The sequence below is a fragment of the Syzygium oleosum genome, unplaced genomic scaffold (assembly GCF_021117445.2).
Source record: "Syzygium oleosum isolate NSW1041296 unplaced genomic scaffold, Sole_v2.1 Sole_v2.08, whole genome shotgun sequence".
In the NCBI taxonomy this organism is placed as follows: Eukaryota; Viridiplantae; Streptophyta; class Magnoliopsida; order Myrtales; family Myrtaceae; genus Syzygium; species Syzygium oleosum.
In genome coordinates this window covers 11696105-11719681 of record NW_026607492.1, presented here as the reverse complement: position 1 = coordinate 11719681, position 23577 = coordinate 11696105, and the positions used below count along the sequence as shown (strand labels likewise).

General features: G+C 41.2%; 1 protein-coding gene across 1 annotated transcript; it reads left to right on the top strand.

The window, feature by feature from the left end:
• The first annotated feature begins 9498 nt into the window (after positions 1-9498).
• Positions 9499-15133, top strand: LOC115673886 (heat shock factor protein HSF24). Its single transcript, XM_030596150.2, has 2 exons — positions 9499-10284; positions 13986-15133. Exons 1-2 carry the CDS (start codon positions 10081-10083, stop codon positions 14661-14663), a joined length of 882 nt encoding a protein of 293 aa, XP_030452010.1. The 5' UTR covers positions 9499-10080; the 3' UTR covers positions 14664-15133.
• Positions 15134-23577: the final 8444 nt, after the last annotated feature.

Genomic DNA, 23577 nt, shown 5'->3' with positions numbered 1-23577 from the left:
GAAAATGAATCGAAAAATATTTTCCACCGTTCTGTATTGCAAATCCAATTTGATTTTCCTCATTGCACTCCTTTTAATTTTTTTTAATTTTTTAAAAAATAAATATTTAATTATTTTTGAATTTGTTTAAATATTTTTTTTTATATTTCTTTCTTTTCTTTTCTCTTTTTTTTTCTTTTCTTTCTTCCTTTGCCAGTCGCCGGCCATGGCAATAGCCGACGACTGGCCACAGGCGAGGGACAAGCTTGCCCAAGGCCGACGAGCTTGTTCCTCACCTGTGGCCAGCGACCGATGGAGAAAAAAAGAAAAGAAAAATAAAAAGTAAAAATTATAAAAAAAAAAATCAAAAATAAAAAGAAAAAAGAAAAGAAAAAAAATTAATTAAAAAGAAAGGAATGCGAAGGAGTGTAGAGAGGAAAGAGAAGGAAAATGATTTCCTCTCTTCAAAAAGAAGAAATCATTTTCCCCACTTTTGAAGGTATTTTTTCCATTGAGGGAAAATGTTATCATTAACTAGTTTATTTTCTATGAATTGAATGCTAGAAAATGTGGAAAATATTTTCCTAAAAATTATTTTCCGCAAAACGAACGGAGCCTAAGATCGTCCTAGGTTTCCTTCTCACGTGATCCCAGTCACCTATAGGTATCTGTTTCTATTGTCCTTTTTTTTTAAAAAAAATTCTTCACGTAGTTACATTGTGGGCATGAGCTAGTAGTCAAAATTGGTTGAACATGAGGCTGATGCAAACCCACAAAGACCCACATGGAGTTGGGTTTTGATTTTTTAAATTCATTTCGATCCGTTTTCAAAATTTTAGGCGAGTCATATACAACTTGGCTCGCTAAAGTCGAGTTGAAGATTGGGTTTCTGACCCATATCACCGCCTTTAATGTAATGGATCATTCAAATAGAGCTTATGAGCCTGCCGGATCATTGGGCAAATCCCCTTACAAGACCAAAGCTGACCAAAGCTGCGGACGAGGAAGATTGAAGTTGGGAGAGCACAAGATAAAAAAGAACCACACCAAGTGATCCTTATGGAACCAATTTTAAAAGACAACATAACAAAGTGACGTGGGAATTATTAATTACATGGTGACAACATGCGGCGTTGCCCAAAACTACAATGAGGTATTTCAGCTCTAGCACACTTGACTCACGAGTCACGAAATGAGGTATTACACTCTTTCATCTCCAGTCATATCTTCTTCTTAATCATTGACATACGTGATAAAGATTGCAAAAACGTGTAATGCAATGTTGGGGGGGCATCTCTAAGCTAAGCAATTCATGAAGAGGAAGAATGCCCAACAAAAATCAAGAACATTTCATCAAAGAAAAAGAAAGAAGGAAACCGGCTTTGGAGTACAAAATTCATCATCACTCACATTTTGTTCAATTCACGGGTGCACGATATTTTACTTGTTCAAATTGTGATAGAAGTGGTCATTTTTGTCTTCCATGCCCTTTCTCGAAAAAGAAAAGAAATGGGTGAAAAACTGTTGGGAAATCAAGATGATCACATCCTTTGTCTTTAACAAAAAAATCCAAGTTTGAGTGGGTACCATAGAAAAATGAATTTGATCTATCTTGTAGCTTCCAAAGCAACGAAGGTTGAAATAAAACGAGTAGTGCGTCAATAGTGGGTGCTCAAGGCACATGACAGGTGATCCAACCAAATTCATCGATCTCACTCAAGTAGATGGGGGAATGGTAATCTTTGGTGGACCATATAGAAGAAAGATTGTTAGTAAAGAAATGTCAAAATCACCAATTTGATTGTGAAAGATGTTTCCTTGGTAAAAGGGTTGAATCACAATCTCATAATGTATTAGTCAATTCTGTGACAAAGGATACGAAGGACGCGAATGATAATCATTCTGTTATTGAAAATAATTTCTAGTCAAAAATAGATTTCTCTATTTTTATTTCTTGGACGAGTTTCTAAGCAGATAAACGCATTTGATAATGACACAAAAGTTCTGTTTTCGGAATAGAAATTCCTTTGATAATAAAATAAAATTTCTAGATCCTAGAACTTGAAAAAGATAAAGAATGCCCAAAGTATCGTATAATCCAAAATTGCAAACGATATATTAGGCTAGGGGAGTGTTGCATAAACTCCATAATCAAGGAAACAATGTAAACCATCACTAAAAACGGAAGTAGGGAAGAGGATAATTGGATCCTTTTCATTCTCAGTGAAAAGGAGAACAGCAGCCCTATGATCACATGCTATTATTTAGACTGATAGGGAAAATGGTAGTCCATGATGGCTCTTCTTTTGAAGGTTAGGAAGTTCTATTTGGTCAAGAAAAGGATGATGAGCAATGGTGAAGCGGCTAGAAAAGACACGGAGAGAGAGATGCACGAGAGCGATGTTAAGTGAATGAAGATCGAGTGCAGATGGAGATCCAAGGAAGATAAAAACATGAACCAAAAAAAGGTGATGTGGTTGTGCGTGGGTTTGCTATTCCTCTCGGATCTCTCTATGCGACTGTCCGATCACAGAGTTACAAAGAACATCTAGGTATTTATGAATAACTCCTAGGGTTACTAATACTCTAAGATAGAGATGAATGCTAAATGTACTTCATAAAAAGGATTGACTAGAGGAAATGGCCCAGTGCTGTGAGCCGATCCGATGATGAACCGAGCAAGTCACTGCACCACATCCATAGAACCAATTTGGGAAACTCATTAGTTTCCAAATCTTAGAAAATCGATTTTTGTAAACTCCCATGGATCTGAAATACGGGAAGATCCCTAATTCACAAGGCGCTACAAGGTTCATACTTTGGTTGATGTGATCGTCATGAAAAAAAGGCTCATTTATTAAGGATATGCTTGTTTTTGGTCTGGTAAAAAAAGGGACATAATGAGTCAACAGAAAAGCTGAATCTTCTTAGTCATTTTGCTTATTTGGTAGAGAGTTTCTCCTCTCCGTCTCTTCCGTTCATGATCACATTAAATATCTTTATAACCCCTCATACAACATTTCATCATTCTATTCATAACCTCTTTTGATTTAGGTAATAACCTTTTTCAATCCATATAGAAAAGAATATTTTGGAAATATAATGCAAGGAAGAAAACATATTGTGACATTAAAAAAAGTATATATCTACTGTATCTTATATATTTATTTACATGATTATTTTTCAAAATGTCATGTATCGATTTATATTTAAATAAGTAAAGTTTTTATACATAAAATCCCGAGTAACACACCAACCTAACCCTAGATTTAGTAGATTCGGGAATAATCCCCAAAATGAAGCCACAGAAGCATGCAAAAGAAGGATATAGTGGGAAAATTATCTAAAAAGTCAAAAACATATTGCACTTTTACCAATTCAGTCATAAATATTTTAATTGTGCCATCGCCTGATCCGGCGAAGGTGGCCCTTGCTTGAGGCCGGTGGTCGTTGACCATCAACAAGGCTCGGTGATGGCCGACAGAGGAAAAAAGAAAAGGAAAAAAAAAGAAAAGAAAAGAAGAGAAAGCCAAAAAAAAAAGAAAAAAACTAAAGAAGAAAACAAAAAGAAAAGGAAAAAAGAAAAAATTCAAAAAATATTAAAATATTATTAAAAATTGTTCACGTCAACGCCAGCCATGCCCTAAGAGAGAGAGAGAGAGAGAGAGAGAGAGAGAATTTATGAGAGAGAGTGAGCGATAAGAAAAGTTTTTATTTCTTTTTCTATTCTAGAAATAAAGAAATAGAAAATTTTCACTTCTCATTTCTATTCCAAACCTATTTCTGGACTGGAAATTTGTCCCGAAAATAGAAAAATGAAATTGCGTTACCAAATAGATTTCCAATCCAAACCTGTTCTCGGGAACAGAAAAATAAAGAAACATAATTATTATTATACGTGCTTGAACTTACCTTTGAAGCAGGGAATATACTCCAGATACAAAACTTTTAGGGCCTGTTTGGCAACGTGCCAAATAGTGAAAATTTCTGTTCTTTTGTTCCCAGAATCAGTTTGGGAACATAAATCCATTTGTTAAAATTTTTGTGCCCTGGCACAATTTTCAAAAAAATTGATCCCAGAATCAATTTTGGAACAGAATCAAGAAACAAAAAAAGTAGCTTCTTGATTTTGGAATAATTTTTCCGGAACTGATTCTTCTTGGTTTTCTTCTTTTTTTTTTTATCTGTTCTTTATCTTCTTCCCGATCCACCGCCGGTGACCGGCCAGGGCCGGCGAGGGTGGCCCTCGCTGCCCCGGCGACAGTGAGGTCAGCCATCGTCGCCCCCGGCGATGGCGAGGTCGGCCTTGCCCAGATCTGGCGAGGTCAGCCTTGCCTAGATCTGGCGAGGCTGACCTCGCCGTCGCCGGCGAGGTCGCCACCCCCGGCGATGGCGAGGTCGGCCTCGCCAGATCTAGGCGAGGTCGAGCCTCGCTCGGCCATGGCGAGGCCGACCTCACCGTCGCGGGGGATGGCGACGGCGAGGTTGGCCTCGCCTTGGCCGGGCGAGGCCGGCGGTGAGGGCTGTGATGCCCTCACCGGCCCTAGCCTGTTGCCTGTTGCCTGTTGCCGGTCGCCGGCGCCGGCGACCGGCCATGGCCAAGGAAAAAAAAAGTAAAAAAAAAGAAAAAAATATTTAAAATTCAAAATATTATTAATAAAAAGAAATTTTGTGTAGTTATCAAACGCATTTCTGTTCTTTTTCTATTCTAAGAATAGAAATTTTGGGCAGTTACCAAACGTCTTCAAATGTTTAGAAATTGTTCCCGGGCACAGAATAAAAAAAAATCATTTCTTACCAGAATCTGTTCCCGGGCACAGAATGGTTACCATGCGCAGCCTTAGTAACTCGATTACATTTTTTCCAAACATTAAGGATTTGATTGCACTCTGAGCCGAACTTCCAGGACTTTTGATGTAATCTTTTCATTGGGTCCTCTATCGTACTAACTTAGAAGTGGTAGGCGAACGGTGTCTCAATTTGAATTGGTTTGCAAATTTAACTAACAACAACATACGGCCGGCTTGAACAGGAAGCAAGAAACATAATACCCCAAATAGCTTGTGTCATTTTGTTTCGCTGGGTCATTCAATGTAGGCTAAATCAGAATTGACAAGATTCCACGAGGGAGTTGGTAACTGTCACATGACTTTAAGCCCCTTAAAATGACAAAGTCCAAACACGGCGAGACAACAAAAGATTGACACACTTAAAAATAGACCTAGTCCACATCACCTTCAAAAACTTCTCCAATACTAACTTGTTCTCCACTCTTAATATAGTTGAAGTCTTCAATGTTTTATTAATTCGATCGGCCATGCTACGTTCATTTGACAGACCAATCCTAAAATGCTAGAAACATTTCAAATGAGACTACTATTAGTTAAGCCCTCGAGAACAATAACTTTGTATCGACTTCTTTATCATTTGTGATTTTGGGTGTAGAGCAAGGTGACCCAGTTAGGATGTTTCTACATCTGAGCTTTCATAGAGAAGGTAATGCATTAAAATGTAGAGTAGCTAAACACATTGGTTGAACCAAAGTTGGACTTTCTCTGGCCAATAAAGGAAGAACTTAAGTGAGATGCTAATGAGAACCATGTTCACACCATAAGTGATTGTTTTTCACTCTGATTATGCCATTTTATATATGTCCTCCCCTTCAAAAATAGGAGTATAATATTAAGAAAATCATATATGTAATGGCGGTGTCTAAACCTTCAAATCACTAATTCTGACTAATGCATGTAAGCCACTCCATCCACATGCATCCGTTAATCATCCATACACCGAATGATGAACGCCGCTTTCAAAATTCTCATTTATCTTTTTGGGTAACGAGGATGCATAATGAAATTACCGACAACTTCTTTATTAATCTAAGAGACAATGTGATTTCAATATGAGACTTGCCATATTCAAATCATTTCAGGCGAGCTACATAACTAATTTCATTTATTTCGAGGAAAATTCATTAATCAGCTCTAGATGAACATTCTGAGCTAATTAAAGACCTTGCAATGGCTATTTTAACCTAGTTAAAGACTCGAACGTGGAAATCAAGTTTGGAAGGATATATACCAAAATGTCTGTTGAAGGTTGGGCGAGTTGATTCTTGCTTATTTTTCTGAAAACAATGAGTGAGATATGATTGTAATTCTTTGAAAGAGTGGTGCAACCATTGTATGTGGGCTTGTGCATTGAGTGAATGAGTCATATTTGTCTAAGCATGTCATTGTGCATTATGGAGAGACAACTTCATCCGTAGACGTTGTCAAGACTCCAACCGTTATACTATTGGATTGCAGCCTTGTCCTTAGGCAGTTAGAATTTGGAGAGCGGAATAAACCGAGTGAAAAGGGCGAACCACCATAAATTTGCTTTGCAATCACTTGTATCCTTTAGTCTCTTATATTAACTTTTTGGAAGAAATAAAAAATAAAATAAAAAAGTTTATGTAGGCAATCCGGTCCGGTCCGGTCGGTCCGGTTCTTCCTTGGAACCAGAAACTGGACCGCCCGGAAACTGGTTCCATTTTTAGGAATCGGCAACCAAACCAACACTTTCGGAAACCGGATCCAATTGGTCGGTTCGGTCCAATCCGGACGATTTCCCATTCGAGTGGTCCGTTTTACACACCCATAACTTCTATTCTCTAATCTCTTTATATTTCTGTCAAGAGAAGATATTGCTCTGCATCGCAGACTTTATCGGCAAACACGATTTCATCCCGTAAAGAATGTTGTACGTTTAAGTACGAAAAAGTTTTAGAGATTCCTATCATAACCTATCTGCCCCCTTTTCTTGGTTTTTAAGTTCAGTCCATTTCAAAATTCACTTATCGCTGTCTGCAGAATGGATTGGCGATCCCCTATGAATGGACAAATTTTTAGTACCCAAAAGGTAATGTTTCAAATTGCACTCATAATATTCAAATCATGCCTAAAATGCTTTTTAAAAATGATGGGAAAATGCCTCAAAAGGCCACAAAAAGAGAGACCATGCCCGCTTCAAGGGGTTAGGCTCGTGCTGGTTGCAGTTGGGCCAACACTGCACCGGTCATGGCGCAAGGGGGCCGGGGTCGACTGGAGCGTCGTCTTTGCGCCGGTCCCTCAGCTGCGATTCCGACGCGGGAGTCGTCGATTGCCCGACCACACACTAGCGACGGCCTATGTTTTGAAAAAAACTGATCAAATTTTGGCCGTACATAATTTTTCTTCTGACGTCCAACTGACCCGATCTTTGCACTAAGTGAAAAAGCTTGAGAGCTGAATTTTCCAAAATTTGCAACCTGATCAGTGAGGAAGTATCGAGATATTAGGTTTATGTGAAACGGGATAAATATAAGATTGTGGTGGAAAGTCGTGATATCTTGATTGGAAATCCGATCGGTGCGATTCTCAAAGCATCGAAAAAGCTCGTGATTAAGTCTCCGGAAATGTGTCATATGATCGAGAAAAATCACAATTAGGGTGGGAACTGAAAGCGGGGTATTTTCAAATCGTGCCCTTGGATTTCAACAAATTAGGTTTCACCGGAAAACCCTCGACAAACACTATCCTGCAATGTTGTTCGATCCAACTTTCGAACGAGGTATCGAGTCAAGGTCTGTTAAATCGTGAATATCTCTATAGCAAAGAACCATGAATCTATAAGAGAATCTCTATTTTGTATTTTCAGTGTAATCTAGGTGGACACCAACAGAGTCTTTTTCGAAATTGATGATTGGGACTATTCCTGGAGTTCCAAAGTACCTCCTCCAGGCCGTACATAATATTTTCTCTCACACGTGAAAATATATCCTTATTTAGCTGTGCTAAGCTTCTTCAAATCAAATCATGCAGATACCCCACTAACCCTACGATTCCTGATCGGGACGATCTGTCCCTGATTTTTGTGTGGGTGACCAGTACTCGGACATATGAATCCTCGTTAAGGATTGGCAATCCTTAGAGATCTCGAATCTAGGAAAAATTATTAAAAAGATCATAAATTTATTGTATTTTTGTAAATTTAATCATAAACATTTTAATTATGTCAATTCAGTCCACGTTTTGCCAATTATGTCCATCCGGACAATTTTGGCTAGCAATTACTGATGTGGACGCCAACCGTCCTATATGGTGCGACCGACGCTGACGTGAGCATTTTAAATAAACTTTTAATAATTTTTCGAATTTTTTGGATAATTTTTTAAATTTTTTTCTTTTTTCTTTTCTTTTCTTGTGTTTCTTTTTTAACTTAGAGCCGACGACACTAGCCGACCCTTGCTGGCCACAAGTGAAGGTCGGGATGCCCTAGCTAGATCTGGGCGAGGGGTCGCACACCCTCGCTCTGATCGATGAGCGGCCCCTCGTCGTTTGTGACGAGGGCCTAGGCAAGAGCCGCGACTCCATCGCCGACCAAAGCAAGGACCCTCGACTGCCTCACCCAGCTGGCAAGGGTTGGCCCGCGACCCTCGCTAGCCCTAAGTTGCAAAAAAAAATAAAATAAAAGAAAAATAAAAAATTTCAAAAAATTTTAGAATATTATTAGAAAATGGTTCACGTTAGTGTCGGCCGTTCGGCTGTGCCATGTAGGACGGCTGTCATCCATGTAAGTGATTTCTGATTAAAATTAACCGGATGGACTTAATTGGCAAAACGTAAAAAAAATGTTTATGATTCAATTGGCACAATTAAAAAATTTAGGAATCAATTAATATAAGCACAATAAATTCAGGACTGTTTTTGGTAATTCTCCCCCAAATCGATGGTTTAACAAAAGCACCTGAAAGAGAAGGAAAAACGAAAGGACGACAAGGTGAGGGAGCAACACACCACCAATAAGAGGAAGAAAGATCAGGACCCTCTTGAATATATATGAAAAACAAAAAATCTCATAGTGACGATGTGAAGAAGCAATTGAAAATGGAAAGGTGTTAGGTGGGGGAAAAAGAGATGTCTACTCACCCCCGCTCTCTTCCCCATTCTTCTTCCCCCCGTGGAAGAAACCAAACCCATCCATGTGAAGGTGGCACTCTCTTCAAAGAGCACGCATCTAATCGTAATTTAATCATTATTTATATTAAAATAAAAATGGAAGAAACGTAAAATTTTTATGCCCTCGTGAAAAATCGAAACATTGTTTACGATACATACTCGGTAATTTTCTTGAGACACTCGTTAAAAAGACTTTCGGATCATTTCTAAGTGCTTGAATTGAACCGGCTTGATAGAATAAGTCCAAACGTGGGCGGTTTGACTCTAGCGAGACAACGGTGCAAGTTTGATCCCATCTTCGGGTGCTGAGTCTGGATCCATCCTTACGTACTCACTTCGGACTTAACCGGTGCAGTGATCGGGGGCGGAGGATTATTGCTCCCCGCAAGTAACTCGCCCGTCGCGATCGGCACAATAAGGATGGTGCGGGTCCTCCTCGCGATTATTAAAAACGAAAAAAAAATGTAATGTATGGACATTGCATGAGAAGCTTCCTCCCAAGAAACGACCAAGAAAACCCTTCCCTAGAAAATTCCCTCCTTCCTTCCTTCCTCCCTCTCTCTCTCTCATCATTTTCTTGAGGAAAGCAAGAAAATGCGTGTTGTCTTTCTCTCTCTCTCTTTCTCTCCCCTTTGAAAGATGACCAAAGTGGCGGAATACTTTAAAATATTTTCTGCTTCTCAACACTTCTAGAACTAAAAAACCCAAACCAACCCATCATCATCATCATCAAGAAGAAGCCTCCTCCTCCTCTATAAGTTTCCAAAGACCCCCCATCTCAAGAAAAAGAAAGAATTCTCTTCTCTTCCCTTCCCTTCTCTTTCCTTTCGTTTTTCCTCGTTTTGCCCTCCTGGGTTTCCATTGATGAGGGGAGTTATGTTCAGTCATGGAAGCAGCTGATACAAGAAGGAAGAGAGCTTGCCACAGCCTGGTTCACATCTCTGGGTTCTACTGCTGGGGCTGGGAGTTCCTCACCGCTCTCTTGCTCTTTAGTTGCTCCATCTGATCACCCACCACCCAAAACCCTCTCTCATCAGTCCCCCCTTCTTCTTCTCTTCTCCCCTCTGAAACTGTAGTTGCTGCTGTCGGGGAGGGGTAAAACGTGAACACAAGTAAAGCAATGGCGCAGCGCTCAGCTCCGGCACCGTTCTTGACGAAGACGTACCGGCTGGTGGACGATCCGGCCACCGACGACGTCATCTCGTGGGGCGAGCACGGCCGGACGTTCGTGGTGTGGAAGACGGCCGAGTTCGCCAAGGACTTGCTCCCCAGCTATTTCAAGCACAACAACTTCTCCAGCTTCGTTCGCCAGCTCAACACCTACGTAAGCTCACACCTAATTTCTCTTTCTCTTAATTTCCCTATTTTCCAATCATTTATTATGTCCTTTTTATGGTGGCCTGCATGTGATTTCCTGATTTTTCTGCGGCGCGATCGGGAAAAAAAGAAAAAAGAAATAGTTTATTCGTGTTTTTTTCACGATATGTTGTAATTGGTATATGTAATTATTTGATTACGGAGCTCACTTGGGAAATAAAAAAATAAGGGTAAGTTAGGTGTGGTGAAATAATAGAGAAAATTAGCATAAAAAGTCTCATAAAATTATCTTAAATGAGTATTTGAAACACATAATTGTAAAAAACAAATTAAAAAAATATCCAATTATTTGCGAGGAACATAATTTAATATAGCAATGATCATATATTCTTATTCTGCTAATTAGGATTATTATGAAATTACTTGGTGTTTTTTTTAGGAATTTTTAGATGAGGTCTTGTGGGCGAAATCTTTAATAAATTTGCAAATTGGTCCTCGAGTCCAGGGGTCAATTTCAAGATCTGCCTAACTTGGAGGCGCTCCCCTTAGGGGGTAATGAATAGACGATTTTGCCCTTCCTGTTGCATGCCCATTTAATCGAATGCGGTCAAGGATCGGAGCTGTCCTTTGGCTGTACATAATTGACTACGGCGGGTAACACGTGCGAACCTTAGTCGAGTTTGTCAGTTTTTTAGTTAATATCGATTGACTTATCGACAGAAAAATGACAAATAATTTGGAATTTTTCCATGATATTCAAAAGAGAATTGTGTGAATGAATGCATATTGACTAGCTAGCTCTATTTCCAAAAGTTCAAACCTAGCTAATGGTGTCCTTGTCACGATATTTCCAAATCTCGTTTAGATGCATATGAAATTCAAAATCTTGTGTAAATATGTCGGGATTAATTCGATGAAAAATGTGCAGAAGTCTCGGTATCATCAGTCGACCATAGCCTGAAAAGTAGGTGACAATGTCGATGAAACTTAAAAGTTACGTATTTAACATTAGAAGCCGGGACATTGCCCTCGCATTAATTTCCTTTAGCAACCTGAGTCGACAAATCAAGATATAAACCCTAGACAAAAATTTGTTGTTGGTTGGCTAAGCAGTGAGCGATTACAACCCGCGCATCAATAGTGATGAGGGCACATCTGGACAAATTCGATGGAAATTGTCTGATTACTCCTAAACCTATTATACAAATTCTAATTCAATTATAAACTTTTCAATTTTGTCAATTTAATCTTACACTTTTATGCGAAAAAATTTCAATATAATCCTTCCAGCTAATTTTCTTCGGAAACCGCCGATGTGGCGACGTGCCGCGTAAGACGGCTAGCGATAACTAGACCGCTATGTTAGCAATTTTTGGCGAATCTTAGTAAAATTGAAAATTTTAAGACTGCATAGATATCCATACAATAGGGGCTAGGACCGATTATCTAATTTTCCAAACAAATTTGTGTCTAGGAGCAGTGTTTCTAAGAATTATCCAATGGGTAAACATGAGTAAACATATAGACATACATATATATATAAGTATATCTTTGACTATGTATGTATCTATATATGTTGGCCTTGTCTATCTTTGACTATAGATGTAGTGATTGAAACGGTGAATTCTCTTTCTAGGTCTTTTGGGTGTTTGATTATTCCCGCAGCACCCAAACGAGTGCCCTTAATTTCCAATTTGGCCGTCCGTGGTCCAATTTGACGGCCATGATCTTCGAAAAGTAGATTTTGTCGTTGACCATGCGAAGGTCCATCTACAAAAGATTTAAACGTGTGTAGCCTCGTCTCTTTCTGGGAAATTCGTCGGTCTTAATTTATTAAATTTTTTTATCGTTTAGTTTCATATTAATTGATTCTATTTTCATATGTGGAAAATTTCTTTTCTAATGAAAGTATTGTATTTTGGATAAACCCCTTTTACTTGTTGGAAGATTGCTTTTTTAGTGAAAGTTCTCTTCCGAAAACGATCAAGGAAATGATTTCAATAAAAATTTTGAGAATATTTTTAAAATATAAAAATAAATAAAACTTGATAGCACGCGATAAAAATTAGAAGAAAAATTGTTACCAAAAAAATTGCGGAGAAAAATTAGCTTCCACAAGGTGGTGAATTAAGTAAGAGGATCAGTTGATCCTTCGGAAAGTACTCTCTTTGATACATTTATAATTTGGAACTTTTATTATGGTCACCAAAAATTATATAATGGCCGGTCTTTCAGAGTAAATTCATATTTTATATTTTACTTTTTGAAATTGTGTATATTTCACAACTATTTAATGCGAAAATATTTTTTGAAATTTATAAATAATCACACATAGAATCATATATAGTTTCTATGAATTTCGAAAACAACTTAAAGATTTTGGTGGAAGACTCGAGTTATTTTTTCAGTATATAAACCAAAATGTAGACCAAATTAAATAGTCTTGAATAGGGGTGAGCATGATTTCAGGATAGAATCGAGAACCGGAGAATCAGACCGGTGGTAACCAGTTCGGTTTTAGGTTCCAGTTCCAAAAATTGGGGAACCAATTTCGATAAGTAGATTTTAGGTTCCACATGTAGAACCTAAAATAGGTCTTTGTGTTTTTCTTGTTCTATGTTTTCGCATAGTCTTGCCATGTCCCATGACGTTCGACAGTGAGTGTGTAATCTAGAACTACAAGTGTAAGCTTCCATGTCTGGCAATATCCATGATTATAACTTTTACTTTGTTAATGTTATATATTCATCGTGTGTTCAAATTGAGTTGTGGTCAGTGGATTTTGGCAGTAAATAATAGTTATTAGAGGTGATAATTCACTGCAATCGTTCAATTAAGAATACGGATGGAACCTAAGTAGATCCTGAACCAATCTTGAAATCTCTAACAGGGTAGGTTTTAGGTTTTAGAGTATGTAGGATAGGTTTCAGATCCCAAAAATTTAAGAACCGGTTTCGATGAGTAGATTTCAAATGGAATTTGGACCGATCATGGAACCGTTCACTTTTAGTCTTGAATGCATTGAGTGGATACAAAAGAACTAGAACCAATGCACCTAAAGCTAGGGGTGATCGGTTCCCGATCTGATCCGGTTCTAGGTGGAACAAAGAATCGGACCAGGAGGACTGGTTCCCAATTTCTAGGATCGGGAACCGGACCGGCCGGTCTTGGAACCGGGAACCGATCAATGTAGAAATTCCTCAACCAAACAAGGTGAGATTCCCCAATCATATATAATATTAGCATGCTCAAAAGGGATGAAAATGTATTCTGACGTCATTTTAATGTCTAAACAGCAAAAGCCAAAACATCTAAAACAAGAATGTAGCTCACGCCTATATATATATTGATTGGTCCGATTCGGACGATCTAGTTCCCACCTTGGAACCGAGAACCAGATCACCTGGACACCAGTTTCACTTTTTGGAATCAGGAACCGAACTGACACTCCCGGGAATCGGACCGAATCGGCTGGTCCGGTCCTGTTCGGGCGGTTCTCGGTTCAGGCGGTCCTGTTTGCACACTCCTATCTAAAGCCACATGTTTTTTTTTTTTTTATGGAAATTAAGCCAGAGATCAAACCCTCGAAATTTTCCCCTAATAGAATGGTGTAAAGATGGTATAAATATGCAGATGATAATATAAAGATTCTATTTTTGTTATGCGAAAATGGACGATGTTTGATTTTGATCGTAAGCCTCTTCGCAGGGCTTCAGAAAGATCGTGCCGGACAAATGGGAATTCGCCAACGAGCACTTCGTGCGGGGCCAGAAAGAGCTCCTCTCCGAGATCCGCCGCCGCAAGACGGTGACACCGCCTCCGAATCCCCCGGCCTCCGGCGCCGGGAAATCGGCCGGCGCCGCGGCGGGAGGCCAGGCCTCGCCGGAGAGCTCGGGCGAGGACATGGGGTCCACGTCCACGTCGTCCCCGGCGGAATCGAAGAACGCGGGTTCGGTGGAGACGGCGGCGGCCACGACGGCCGCCCAGTTCGCGGGCCTGACGGACGAGAACGAGAGGCTGAGGAGGGACAACGAGGCCCTGAGCTCGGAGCTGGCGCAGGCGAAGAAGCACTGCGACGAGCTGGTGGCGTTCCTGACGGAGTGCCTGAAGGTGGGCCCCGACCAGATTGATCGCATCGTGCGGCGAGGAGGCCCCGGGACGGCGGCCTTAGCTGCCGCCGCCGGGGACCGCACAGGCGGCGTTGATCGCGATGACGACGACGACAAAGCAGGAGGAGCAGACGGCGAGAGGAGCATGAAGTTGTTCGGCGTGTGGCTGAACGGGGAGGGGAAGAAGGAGAGGAAGAGGGCCCGCGAGGAGAAAGTGGGGCCCGCGGGGATGGAGTTCCGTCAGCCGTTGATGAAGACTAGCAAGGTCTGCAACTGATCGTGCGGTCGGAAAGCGATGCGGGGCCGGGGTGTACCGTAAGCTCATTGCACCTCGAGCACACCAAAGTGCGAAGTTTTAGGGACTTGATTTGATCGGTCGGTCGTTGGTTTAGGAGAAAGAGACTCATCAACCTTAAGAAGGTTTAAATTTCTCTGTCTTCTTTTTAATTTTTATTTTCTGTATTTCGGATATTATTTTTTTTGGGTTTGGTGATAGCCGATAGGGACTCTGATGAAATAGATAGATTGGGTGCCTAAGTCGTTTGTAAATTTGTTGGTGGTGGAGCAAGTGGGGATTGGGAAAACGAAGAACGGTCTTCACACTCCTTGTCAATCAATGCAATTGGAAATTTGTGTAGTCGAGTAGCTTTTCATTTGCCGTGTTAACACCACAGTAGTTGACCTATTGATGTACGATTTAATCCCGAATGGTTCGGTATCCCCTAATCGAAGGCTCTAATTCTCCAATTGTTCCTCGATCTCGAAAAGTCTTGGTTTGTTTGCAGAACGACGTAGGTTCGCTCCGGCACTACTCCTACAGGGACCATGGTGGGGTGTTTGGCTCGTCCAAAATGAGCGATGCCCATGGCTCAAATCGAACATGTCGTAGCGCCCTCTGGGATCATCAAACCATCCCCTTCCAACCCTTTAAAAGAACTTGTATGTGTTTTTAGAGGTAAAGAACAACTCATCAAATAATAGTGTCGATGTTTAGAGTAAAAAAGAAAATAGTGACAAAGTGTTGTGGTGGCTAAACCCCAATTAGAGTTGTACGATATGTATTTATAAGAGTGACTAATTACAGTAAGGATACAGATATAAACATAATTACAGAAAGACCCCACGCATTGATACTCAATTCGAAGTAGGTGTAACGATCGAGAGATTGGATCTCAATAGCGCATCACGCGAATTAGGTTGTCCCTTGGTGAAGATGTTTGCCATTTGATCCGCTATAGGTACATAGCGAACACGTAGATTATCGGAAGCAAACTGCTCTCGAAGAAAGTGAAAATCCATTTCAATGTCTTTGGTGTAAGTAAGAAATACAAGGTTGAGAGCAAGCTATGAGATAGAGATGTTGTCACAATAAACGGTGAGAGGATAAAAAAGGGGAGCTTCGAGCTCACAAACTAAGGCTCCGTTCGTTTGGCGAAAAATATTCTCTTTTTGGAAAATGTTTTCCTGGAAGTCATTTTTCTGAAAAATATTTTCCTGTAACACAATTTTCTGGTGTTCGGCTAAAATCTGAAAAAGTTTCGGAAAATATTTTCTGGTGTTCTGCGACCGCCGATTCGGCGGCGTCCGGCGACCGGCGGAGGCGATCAGCAACCGGCGGCGGTCGGCGGTGGCGGGCGGTGATGGGCGGCGGGCGGCGATCTGCAACCGGCAGCGGTTGGCTGTGGCGGGCGGCAATTGGCGGTGACCGACGACCGATGGCCGGCGGCGGCTGACGACCGGTGGCGGCGATCACTGACCAGCGGCGGGCGGCGGTGGTGACCGGTGGCCAACGGCCCGACGATCGGCGGTGGCCGACGATTGACGGTGACCGGCAACCAATGATCGGGCGGCGGTCGGCGGTGGCGGGCGGTGATGGGCGGCGGGCGGCGATCTCGCAACCGGCGGCGGTTGGCTGCATGGCGGGCGGCGGAATTAGCGGTGACCGACAGACCGATGGCCGGCGGCGGCCGACGACCGGTGGCGGCGATCACCGACCAGCGGCGGGCGGCGGTGGTGACCGGTGGCCAACGGCCGACGACTGGCGGTGGCCGACGATTGACGGTGACCGGCGACCAATGATCGGCGGCGACGACTGGCGGCGGCCGGCGACGGGCCGACGATCAACGATGACCGGCGACCGACGACTAGTGGCGGCGATCAGCGACGGCGACCGGCGGCGGCGACCGGCGGCGGCGACTGGCGGCCGACGGCGGTGACCGGCGATCAACTTCGTCTCCCACGGAAAACATTTTCCCTCCCATGGGCAATTTTGCCTTCACTTTGGGCCATGGGAGGGAAAATGTTTTCCGTGGGAAGTTATTTTCCGCCCCTCGAACACTGGAAAATCCGGAAAATATTTTCCTGGAAAACATTGTCCGCCAAACTAACGGAGCCTAAATGACGGATCCAAATCGTCTCGGCAACACAATGAGCAATAGCGTGATATTCAATCCGTATTCTAAAATAAGCTATAGTGGGTTGCTTCTGGGCACTCCATGAAATATGATTAGCGCCTAGAAAAACACAAAAACCCGATATGGAATGTCAAGTATCGAAACACCCAGCCCACTCTGCAGCTGCATAAGCAGTCAATGAAGTGGGAGAACACCACTCAATGAGCAATCTGTGAGTAGATGTGCCAGCTCAATAATGGCATATATGCTTAATGACCTATATATGAGGTAATATGGGTTGATGTACGAATTGTCTAACCAAGTTCAACACAAAACTAATTTCAAGTCTAGTCACATACTATAGAGCATCAACCTTCTGTCGATACAACGTTGGAGAAGCGAAAAGCTCACCATCGTTAGCAGACAACAGAGTCTTCGAGGCTAAGGGAGTAGATACATGCTTGACCTTAACGAGGTCAAACTTGCGTAAAAGGCCATAAACATATTTAGATTGAGATAAAAACATACCGTCGATGCTGTGAGAGCCTCAATGCCAAGGAAATAGCGAAGTGGTCCAAGATCCTTCGTAGGAAATTCCTATAAGAGTCCAGTAATCAAAGACCATAATATATGAGGAGTATCACCGATCACAAGGATATCATCAACGTACAACAAAAGATGCGGGCAACCCTAGGAAGAAGCATAGGCAAATAACGATGGATTGGCCTTACTTGCCATGCAACCCAAAGATAATAAAAACATATCGAAGTGAAGAAACCATGCACATGGAGCTTGCTTTAAATCATAAAAGGCTTTTCGGAGATGCACACGTGATTCAATAACTCAGTATGAGAGAAATTAGGAGGTTGATGCATTTAAACTTCCTCACAAAGGATGCCATACTAGAAGACATTCTTAATATCAAGTTGACGTATAGCCTATCCTAAAATAGAGAGAACAATACTGGTTACTTAAATCCTTATGCAATGAGGTGAGCTTTAAAGCGTTCGATAGTTCCATCAGACTATTCCTCACCTTAAAAACCCTTTTTTACAACCAACTAAATTCTTAGAAAGATTGGGTGGTACAAGATCTCACGTGATTAGTGATCAAGACATTAAATTCATCTACCATGGCCGTTTTCTAACGTGGGTCAAGAATGGCCTTAGGCTGTTTTCGTTTGCGGAAAAATATTTTTCCGGAAAACATTTTCTGCGTTTTCCGGTGTTCGGGGGCGGAAAATGTTTTCCGTGGGAAAACATTTTCCTTCCCCACCCCCAAATCCTTCATTGTTTTGAGGAAAATGATTTCCTCTTTTCACAAAAAGGAAATCATTTTCCCCAAATTGAAGGCAAAATTGCCCATGGGAGGGAAAATGTTTTCCGCGAGAGAGAAGTTGATTGCCGGTCACAGCCGTTGGCGCCGCGGCGCCCGCCGTCGGGCGCCGGCCGGCCGCCCGCAGCAGCCGCCGGTCGCCGATCGCCGGCCGGCCGCCGGTCGCCGATCGCCGGTCGCCGGCCCGGCCGCCGATCCGCCGGCTGGCGGCCGCCGCCGGTCGCCGGCGAAAAATATTTTCCGAAACTTTTTCATATTGGTCGACGAACATAGGAAAATTATGTTCCGGGAAAACATTTTCCAGGAAAATGACTTCCGGGAAAATATTTTCTAAAAGGAGAATATTTTCCGCCAAACGAACGGAGCCTTAGAGGCAAGTTAATGTCTCTTCGTGAAAAGAATGGGAGAGATTAAAAAATTTTCTAGGTTTGGAACGAGTCTGACAGGCTTGGCGACTCCGCTGGGAACTAGGTTACAAACCTAAGTGGATTAAAGCCGTAATAAACTCGTTGGTTGTTATCTCACTTACTTACATTTGTAGCATCGACTGCATGTCAAAGTCGTGTAAAAAATGAGGTAAGTCACTAATCAAGTGTTAAATGTTTTTGCAGGTGGGAGTTATAAGCGGAGGCGTGTGTGTCAACCCTTTGTTTTGTAGGTGATGAAAGGATGTATGTGTGTATGTTGGGTTATATTGAAGTGTTGTTTGCTTTAAATTCAAACGTATGTTTACCCGCATTAGCACGACACAGTGCACCCACGTCCCACGGTCTAAAACCTCGGATCGTTTTTAGGATACCTTTAGGAGATATTAAGAGTGGAATCTGCATGTGAATCCATGTGGTAATCCATTCTTCAATATCACTTATCTTGGTTAGTAAGAAGTGCACCGACTGACGTTAGTAGCGGTGGGTAAACTCTTCTTATCTAATCAAGGTGAGGACCTTAAACTTTTAGAATTTTACCCTTAGGCATCAAACCTCACGTCATCATGCAATGTGTCGATGTGTTTGCCATTCTATTTGCGGTAAGGTTGATTGTATCGTTTTAATATTTTTACTGTAATTTCACTTACATCATTTCAATTTCATGTTATATTTCTTTCTATAACGAGTGGTGATTAATCTTGATGCTCCAAATTAGAGTTAGTCAAAATGGATATGTTAGAGATTCGAGTCATCCCCATACCTAGAGCTCTCGTGGTCATGTGGGAAAGCCTTGAGTCAAAGCACAAGGACTACGAGGAAAAGAGGATTGGATACCTTCCCGCTCTTTTATACATCGAGCCTCGTGTCGCCATGATTAAGGCATTGTCTCATTTTTGGAACTCAAAGACATTCACTTTTGTGTTTGGTCGAAATGAATTGACCACTACAATTGAGGAGTATGATATTGCCATTGGAAGAGTCGGTTCTTTTGATCTAGTTAGTCCTCCGATAGATATAGATCCTATAACTCTTTTGAGCCAATTCTTAGGAGTTGACATTCTCCAAATTAAAGATGTCCTTAGAGGAAATTCCAATGCGCTTCCTTTTGCATTCTCAGAACGATATTTTTCTAGCTTGCCAAAAGAAGCGGGTAATCAAATTCCTTGCATCTTTCTCTTAGCATTTCTTGGTTTTGTGGTCTTTCTATACACCAAAAGGACTATGGATCCTTTGGTAGCCCACATTATCAATCAAGTGTGTATGTTTTAAAGATTCTCCAATATGATTCTAGGTGAGACCTTCGTATCACTCAATAGGTTCAAACAAAACAAAAATGGCACTTTTAGAGCTCCAATAGGTTTACTCTAAATTTGATTGGTCTCTCATCTTAAAGATTTTGGTTTGATCTTGAAAATCATAGGTGTATCCAAAGATTGTTATCCTATCTCACTTTTCCGAGAAAAGGAAGAAATCTTTCCTTATTGGTCATTCTCAACTTCGTTTAAATTTTTCAAGAACCTTGTTCCAAATCAAATCCAATGGCATGTTCGTTGGCTTGGAAATCCCGAGGTGCGCCTTAATAACGGATCCGACAACCCAATCCCACTTTTGGGTCTCACGAGGCCTACGTCATATTACCTTTTAGGGTGATCCGTCAATATTGCGTGCTTCAAAAGATTCCGCCATTCCTCAAGTTGGGGTTATACTCTCTTGACTATCGAAAAGATGTCATCCAAAAGGACCAAATGGCGGATTTGAAGGAAATGATCAAGTCCATTATTGATATGTGGTACAAATGCCACTCGGAGCCGATTCTCATTACCGACGAGTCGGAATTGGAAGGTGAAATGAAGATACACCATGCATTGCCGGAGTATATACACCGTCGCCTCGAGCTCGAGCTTAAAGTGGATCTCCCTAATGTCCCTGAGAAGCCAACTAAACAACAAGTTATAGCCGCAAGAACTCTTAGGGAAAGGGATGAGGCTTTAGCCGAGGTTGAACTTTTGACCCAAGAAATTAAACGAATTCGCCTCATACCTAAAGAAGATCCATTAGGAGCTTGGCTATATTTCATGAGGAAATCTCCTTTCACGTAATTTTCATTTTATAGATTTGATGTATAGGGTTTCATTTTTACTCATTTTAGTAATAATGTAATAGGATTCTCTTCTTGTTTAGATTGATCTATAGAGATTGTATTTCACGAATTTTGTTGTTAATAGTGAAATTTCCTTTGTTTGCACTTTCTTTTTTCGAGATTCTAATGGAATATAGATGGGGCATCTTGATTAATCATCGCGTGTTACCCCTTCAATTGTATAATTTCTTGTGAAGAAATTTTGATAAGAAATTATTCACATAATATTGGGATCATGAGAATATTTCTTACCTCTATTTCATCCAAAGAAAATATAAAATTGAAGGGTTTTATATTTTCGCCTCAATTCATTTTCCGTATACTAACTTGATTTATGTTTTTTTTTAAAAAGGTACTAAAATACGGCTCATTCTATTATACGCACCCGTCGCCAAGCAAGGATGGCAAATGAGGACACTTGTACTTGCGTTGTTACCATAGAGAATCAGATGGTGCAAATGATGGTGCTCTTAATTGATTTTTCAAACCAAGTAAAGAACATCACACCTGTGGCTCCTACTGCTGCAGCTTCTACTCCCAATGCGCCTGCTAACGCACCAGTGGCAAATCCTGCTAACAAAGGACCTGCTGAACGGGTCCCCATTAATGCTACTCTCATTGTTATTGATTTGGAAGCTCTACCTAAGGGGTCCCCTGCTGTTCACCTAGATGAAGAGAGTGCGAAACGTCTCGCAAAATTGGAAGAATGCCTGTGCAGGCTGCAAGGTTACCAACTCCAAGGCTTCGATAAGCCGTCACCTTTTACAAAAGCGAAGGTTCTTGATTTTTACAAGGATCCTGAATTTTTAAGAAAGTACGATAGAACTGGGTGCCTAAAGACTCATTTGAGGTATTATTTGAGCAAAATGGCTCGTTACTCCGATAACACTCCGCTGTTAATCAACACTTTTCAGGATAGCTTGATTGATTCTGCCTTAATGTGGTTTATCAAGTTGGATTTGGAGAAAATTTGCACCTGGGAAGACCTCGCAGATGAATTCCTCCAATAATACAAGTTTAATACCAAAATTGCTCTAACTTGTGAAGAGCTGGCCTGGGTTGATAAAAGGAGAAATGAAACTTTTAGAGCGTATACCCAAAGGTGGAGAACTATGGCGTCCCAAGTCAAACCTCCACTGTCCAAGAAAGAGATCATGCAATTGTTTCTTCGAGCTCTACCTTGAGAATACTTCGAGAAGATGTTTAATAACACTGACATCAATTTCCCCGCAATGGTTGAACTGGGAGAACGCATCAAAGAAATCATGCGAGAGGGTCGATTATCCGAGATGACGACTTGCAAATTTACCCCAAAGAAAGATAAGGAGCCAATGGTGGATGTTGCTTACATTGAAAATCCTAATACTCAAAAGCCATTTAACACACCGGTTCAAAAGTCCTCTGTGGAAGCAGGAGGCCCTTCTCGAAATTTTGATCGAAAAGGAAAAGCTCCACAAAGACAATTCACTCCATTGCCAAGACCTATGTCCCAGTTGCTGTCGGTGTTGATTGAACAAAGGCTTGTAGCAAAAGAAATCCCGAGAGACAACCTGCCAAAGTTTGCTGAGTTTGACTTAACAAAATCTTGCGAGTATTACATCAGTGAAAAGGGCCATGATGTGAACAGCTGTTATGTTCTCAAGGTTAAGATCCAAAACCTACTGGATAAGGGGATCTTGACATTTAAGGATGCCACACCAAATGTTCAACAAAATCCACTCCCCAATCATATCGAAACTGTTAATGTGATATTTGGAGATGAGAATGAGAAACCTTTCTTGGTCAACATGGCAAAGCTGGAGGAGTTATTGACCGTAACTAGATGTCAACCAAAAGGAGGAGACATCTCCTGAGAGGAGAAAATGTATTACCTAGCCAAGATGGTTGTTTTAGGCATAATTCAGCCATTTTAAGGAAATAAACCTAAAGGGACCATCGAGAACGCTGTAATCGATTTGTCGTCTGAAAATTTCTCTTGCAAGTTCATAGACGAAGTCTCATGCTCTAAGTCGAACGAGGATGGATACGAGCTAGATGTTGATGAACCTTGGAGTGACACATATTCTGATTTGGAATGTGAAAGCAAGAATGCTCGTCGAGATCGTGAGTTTGTGAAGAAGGCCCATAAGAAAAGCTTGAAAGACATGTTCTAACTGGATGGAACGACGAAGATAATAGAGGAGTTCCTTTTGACACTGATTCGGAATTTGAATACCATACCTCCTGTTATGGCTAGTGCTATCACCTAGAGGGGGGTGAATAGGTGATTTTATCAAAATTGTATAATTTAAACGTGCGGAATGAATATAGTCTAGGTCAACAACTCATATGATCATTATCAGATGGATTCGTATAACAAACTTGTATATAAATTATTGTCAGATGATTGCGTCTGATGACTAAGACGATGTTATGATGAACTTGTTTGACAGATGTGTATACAGTACAATTTCAGCAATAATAAATAAAAGTTTAGGGATAGAGAATACTGCACACAGATGTTTATAGTGGTTCGGCTTTATTGAGCCTACGTCCACTTTCCACGCTGGTAGCCTGTTGGCTGTATTTTACTATTGAATCACCGGAAGATTATAGGAGCTGTGCTTCTCAGATGATAGATAACACTATCACGTACACTCTTCACTCCAGTAATTTTCTTTCTAAAAACACAACGTGGAAAAGAGTAATCATAAGTGTGTAAGATCGAAACTCTATTCAAACTTTGGAATTCTCGATTCTGGTTCTTCTTATCTTGTACGACGTTTGCACTCCTTTTATACTCCTCTACTTCCAATCTATCCGTTGGACAGTCTTCAGAGGATTGATCTCCAAATCAACCCGTTGGAGATTCTTCCCAAAATAGGATGCATAGCCAATAGAAGAAAAACCATTATC

Coding starts and splice junctions, on each gene's coding strand:
- LOC115673886 (XM_030596150.2), top strand. CDS start 10,081: ATGGCGCAGCGCTCAGCTCCGGCACCGTTCTTGACGAAGACGTACCGG. Junction 10,285..13,985: donor TTCGCCAGCTCAACACCTAC/GTAAGCTCACAC, acceptor GCCTCTTCGCAG/GGCTTCAGAAAGATCGTGCC.